General features: G+C 44.4%; 1 protein-coding gene across 1 annotated transcript in view; it reads right to left on the reverse strand.

Annotated features, from left to right (window-relative positions):
- The window catches only part of LOC139929155 (putative C->U-editing enzyme APOBEC-4), a 2,574-nt gene extending 971 nt beyond the window's left edge, over positions 1 to 1,603 (reverse strand). The window contains exons 1-3 of the mRNA XM_071921962.2: positions 1,523 to 1,603; positions 655 to 919; positions 1 to 150 (exon numbers count right to left, since the gene is read on the reverse strand). The exon at positions 1 to 150 is cut by the window's left edge and continues 46 nt beyond it. Of these exons, the coding sequence (XP_071778063.2) occupies positions 1 to 150; positions 655 to 908 (404 nt within the window). The 5' untranslated portion in view covers positions 909 to 919; positions 1,523 to 1,603. The remainder of the gene's footprint in view (positions 151 to 654; positions 920 to 1,522) is intronic.
- Between the last annotated feature and the right edge of the window lie 3,487 nt (positions 1,604 to 5,090).

Here is a 5,090-nt window from a genome sequence, read left to right on the forward strand (position 1 = left end):
AGCAGGTCCAGCCGCACCCAGGGGTGGGCCTGGAGGAAGGACACCAGAGACTGGGCGCACTGTCTGGCAGGCTCCTGGCATGGGGTGTAGTTACTGTAGAGAAGGACGTAGCCGACCTCCTCACATGCCTCCAGCACCGACCACAGGTAGCTGGGCAGAGGAAGACAGGCAGGAAGATACTAACAGTTTGGTGCATGTGTCAAAAAAATCTGGCCTTGTCTCCTTTAATTTCAGAGAGGGTAGTATGATAATAATCGTGACACAGAGTTGCATCTTGGCCTTAACAGCTCAGCTAGCTAGTGAGTGTATAATTTAGTTGTGACTGCATGGGTTTGAGTTCCAGCTTGTGCATGCTGTTATGTTTTTCTGTACTTTTCTTTCTCTATCACAAAAGCTGCACAAATAGAATACTTGAGGTTTGACTGCTCAATCTCTTAAACAAAACAGTAAGACTGCTGATATGAAAACAAGACTAGGTTCCTCTACTAATGGCAAATAAACTGGCAATATGTTCAACCCCAGGGCAATAAAGCCAACAAAAACAACAAAAACTAAACCCCTTATCGTATTAGAGTGATCTCTGGGTGAATGCTGGCACTGGATACATTGTTAGTAAGAATAATAGAAATCTTGACCTGAGTGTGAGTGACTGACCCATGGCGGTGGTCAAACAGCAGGTTCTCTGGGTGGCGTCCCATGACGGCACATCCAGTGGCTCGGCCGCTCTGCACCAGGACCCCGGCTGAACTCCACAGCTCATAGAAGAGCAGCAAGCTGTTGGAGCCGGCCGGACCCGCCGGGAACCCAAAGGCCTCACAGAACCAGGAGTAGGACACAGCAGAGTCCGACCCTGTGAGCACATGTTGAGGGCACTGAGGGCAGGGAGGGGGGTGCTGCTGGTCCCACATCACAGACTGATCTGGAATAAGCACAGGATATGGAAAGTTGTCATGCACTATGCACATGTATTTGATTAGCATTTAATAACTAAAAAGATGCAGGAATCAGATCTTATTTTTACAGATGCTTTCTGGCCTCATATTGTGCACTCGCATGTGAGAACACATTTCATAGATTGGACACGGGACGGTTCATGAGCTACTTTTGCCTATCTCTTTTTCTATTTCTGCATGCAGAGATATCACAAATCAACATTTAACGGCCAAATAAATGATTCTTAGTCATCAAAGGGAACAGCGGGTTGTTTGATAGCGTTGTCGGCAGATTGCAGTACTCGATGATTCTTTATATAACATGTGATATTGTTGCATAAGTGGGTGAAGTGACTCAGTGGGGCTGTGGAAGAGCAGGGAAGAGGCTGGTGACTAACAGCCCTGTTGTAAGGACATGTCCTTTTGCCAGAGAACTGACTCACACATACGCACACTTGCATGCATAATCACATGCACGCACAAATACAGGGACTAAGGCATAAACACGCACACACATGAGACCAGAAAGACAAAGGAAATTAAAAGAAAAGGAAAAAGAAAAAGAAAATTGTTGTTGCCAAAACACTCACAGTGTTTCTTCTGTGTTCCCTGTTTGCCTTTTCCCCTCTTTTCCTGCTTCTCTTTTTCTCTTTTATCAGTGATCCAGAGAGTCTGTTGTCCTTCTCTGTGGAGTCTTTTTGAGGCTGATAATGAGTAACTGTTCAGTGTCAGTCAACAAGAGCTCCTCAGACCTCTGTGTGTGTGTGTGTGTGTGTGTGTGTGTGTGTGTGTGTGTGTGCGTGCTAGGGAGTGTTATGTTGTCAGTACACCAAGGGCCCTGGTTGTTCTATAGCAACAATAGCTCTGGCCCACTCATAGCCGATGGGGAAATTTACTGAGACGTCCACTATAGATTAGTAAATGTAATAATTTACTGGTCTATTTAATAATCAACTATCTCTCATCTTAGATCATCATTTTCTATTCTATTAGCCTGATGTGTATGTGTCTTGTGATGGACTGGTGACCTGTATAGGGCGTCTGAAAAGCATTAAGCAGGGAGAGAAAATGAAGGAATGAATCAATGATTTTTATGTGGCAAAGTGTGCAAAAACAGCTTTCACGATTTTGAGTCTATTGGTGTGTGTTTTGTATATTGTGTTCCTTTGTTAACCAGCAGAGAGCAGTGTGGAGCAGTGTGGAGCAGTGTGGAGCAGTGCAAATGTGAACTGACACGAAACCCCAACTGTGTGTGATGTGTCATCAAAAACAAAACCTTCCTCAATTAATGTTTAGAAAGTCAGTTCCGAGTAAATGTTTTTCTTCGTGCTCTGAAATATGAAGCCATGGTTTTATAGTCTTGGTTGTTCTTGTTGTTGCTATATGTTTACTGTTAGGTACTGAATCCGCCAGTATTTATATACTATTTTCACTCAAGATTGTATTCAAATAGAGATGTCTCCTTCGGTGTGTCAGTGTGCTGTTTGTCTGAGGCTGTGTGGGGAAAAAGAAAGAGAGAGAGAGAGAGAGAGAGAGAGAGAGAGAGAGAGAGAGAGAGAGTGAGAGAGATTTTGTTTGTATTGACCCTAGCTGGGGGGATCTTGGGATATAGTGTGTGCGTGTGTGTGTGTGTGTGTGTGTGTGTGTGTGTGTGCATGCATGTGTGTGTTGTCTGAGTTGAGAGCGCTTTGCTTTACCAGCTGTGTAAACTGGTGTTGGCCACACTCTGGCTGTGTCAGCACACTCAGACAGAGGGAGAGTGGGCAAGAAAAGTGGGGACACGAATATTACTGAACAGCTAGAAAGAGTTATGTCGAAGGATGAAATGTGTGTGTGTGTGTGTGTGTGTGTGTGTAGGGAGGTTTAATGAGAGAAAAAAGAGGGGAAAGAGAGTAATGAATATTGATATCTTACTGACATTTTCTGTTAGTGTCAAAATAACAACCGTTATTTGTCAAATGTGACGTGAGGCCAGGGAAGCCCACTGAACTGAATTGCAGTGAACTGAGTGAGGGGCTTTTTTGAAAAGGAGTGCAGGGTTGAACAACAGAGAGAGGAAATGGAGGAGGGAGGGGGGAGAGGAAGGGAGAGCGGGGGCCGGGTCACTAGAAGTCCATCCAGAGAGCAAGAAGACAAGGCATGCTGTTTACTCACTCTTCCTTCCTAGCACTCTCTCATTCATTCCAGGCAACCCATGGACATGTTGTGTTTCATGGACAAATGACTCATTTTTTTTTTTTCCTCATATCATATCACTTCAGCTGAGCTCGATTTATCTGGTCTGGTGAGAGAGGGATTATATTTTTCTTTATATTTTTTATTATATTTAAGTGTCCCAACCAGAGTATATTGAGTCAGTTCTAAATGTAAACGTCATTTTTGTGTTAAGGATCTGATGGAAGTTTGTCCCAGTTAGTCACAGTGAAGTTCTGAGTCATGGCAGATACAGTAGTTTAGGCTTCAGGAGATAGGACATCTGATGCCATGATAGTGTGATAGTGTGTGTGTGTGTGTGTGTGTGTGTGTGTGTGTGTGGTTGCGGGGACTGAATTGAAGGATATTGTGTGGCATCTAATTTTTCCCATAATACTGAGCTGCCAGTGATTGAAAGATGACTCCATTGGAAGGGATCTGTGTGTGTGTGTGTGTGTGTGTGTGTGTGTATTTGTCCACACCCGTCTGCTATGGAGCAACTGCGTTCACCGGATGCTGCTCTGCCATTGGTGTTTTTCTAATGGCTGTTTATTTACCTGAGAAAACAGGATGCGAGGTCTGACTCCACACTGTAACTTCTAACTGTAGGAACCAACTTTCTTCACATTTGGTACCATATTAACTGCTGCATCTACAGTGTGTGTGTGTGTGTGTGTGTGTGTGTGTGTGTGTGGGTGGGTGGGTGGGTGCGTGCGTGTCAGAGAACTGCCTGGTCCTATATAATCCTCTTCTCAGCAACAGCAGTGTTTTACACATGACTGGTTCTCACACACACACACACACACACACACACACACACACACAGACACCTTCTTATGTCTCCACCATTGTTACACATTTATTATAGTTTGACCCTTGCTCCCAGTCACAAAGTTCATTATCGTGGCACGCAGCTGGACTGAAGACTGAAAGTTCATAGCAAGTAGAATCAGTAACTATAAGAAGCTATATTTCCCTCTGAGTGTGTCAGTGTTGCCTCCTCTGACACCAAATCCCTGAGCCTGTTTCACAAGTTCAATGCAAAGCAAGTCTGTCTGTGTGTCATGTTTTAGATATGCAGGACCGCCTCATCATACTTACCTAGAAATAAATATGTGAGGACTAAGGACAAACTTGGCTATGGCTATGACCCAAAATGGCAAAGATCAAAGTTGTTATATTTGGAATCTCTGGCTGAAGATTTAATGAGTTTGTGATTCAGGGACATTTGAGATGAGGCCAAACACCATCTATCATGGAAAATATTTGCTATTGTTAGTGTTTCTTAGAACCCCATCCATAACATCCTCCTCTCTATCTCAGCTTTCCTGCCTCTCTTCCCTTTCTTCACATTCTTCCACAGTCACACTCCGCACAGTTTTTAAGGGGCCGGGCTACGACTTCTAGCTCCTCCCCCTCTGGCCGGGACGAATGGAGGGAGTAAGGGGAGAGAAGGGGAGAGAGAGAGAGACAATAGACTTTAATCACTCATGTGGTTAAGAGCTGCTGGCTAGCCAAGCTCCACGCGCACTGAAAGAGGAAAAAAAAAAAAAAGAGAAGAGGGAAAGACAGAAACTCTAAGTGTTGGGGGAGAAAGGAGAGAGAAACAGGAAGGGAGAAAATAGTTTTGAGGCAGCCAATTTTGAGAGGAGAGCTATCATCACTCACACCTCTAGACTGAGGACAAGTCCAGTCTACAACCGGGCGGAGGAGAGAAGAAGAAGAAGAAGAACTGACCACATCAGCTACACACCGGCCAAACCGCCGCCACTCATCTGACAATCAAGACCTGGAGAAACACACTTTTTTTTTACATTCACTGAACCTTGGACTCGGCAAAAAGAAATCCCCTTTGTGTTGACCTCCAGCTGGGATCTTCTACACTTGAAGACTTGAACAACTTTCCATTGATTTGTATCAGTCTCAGATCAGACCAGATACAACAACAACAGCAACAGAAGAAGC

Source organism: Centroberyx gerrardi, chromosome 9, assembly GCF_048128805.1.
Source record: "Centroberyx gerrardi isolate f3 chromosome 9, fCenGer3.hap1.cur.20231027, whole genome shotgun sequence".
Classification (NCBI taxonomy): Eukaryota; Metazoa; Chordata; class Actinopteri; order Beryciformes; family Berycidae; genus Centroberyx; species Centroberyx gerrardi.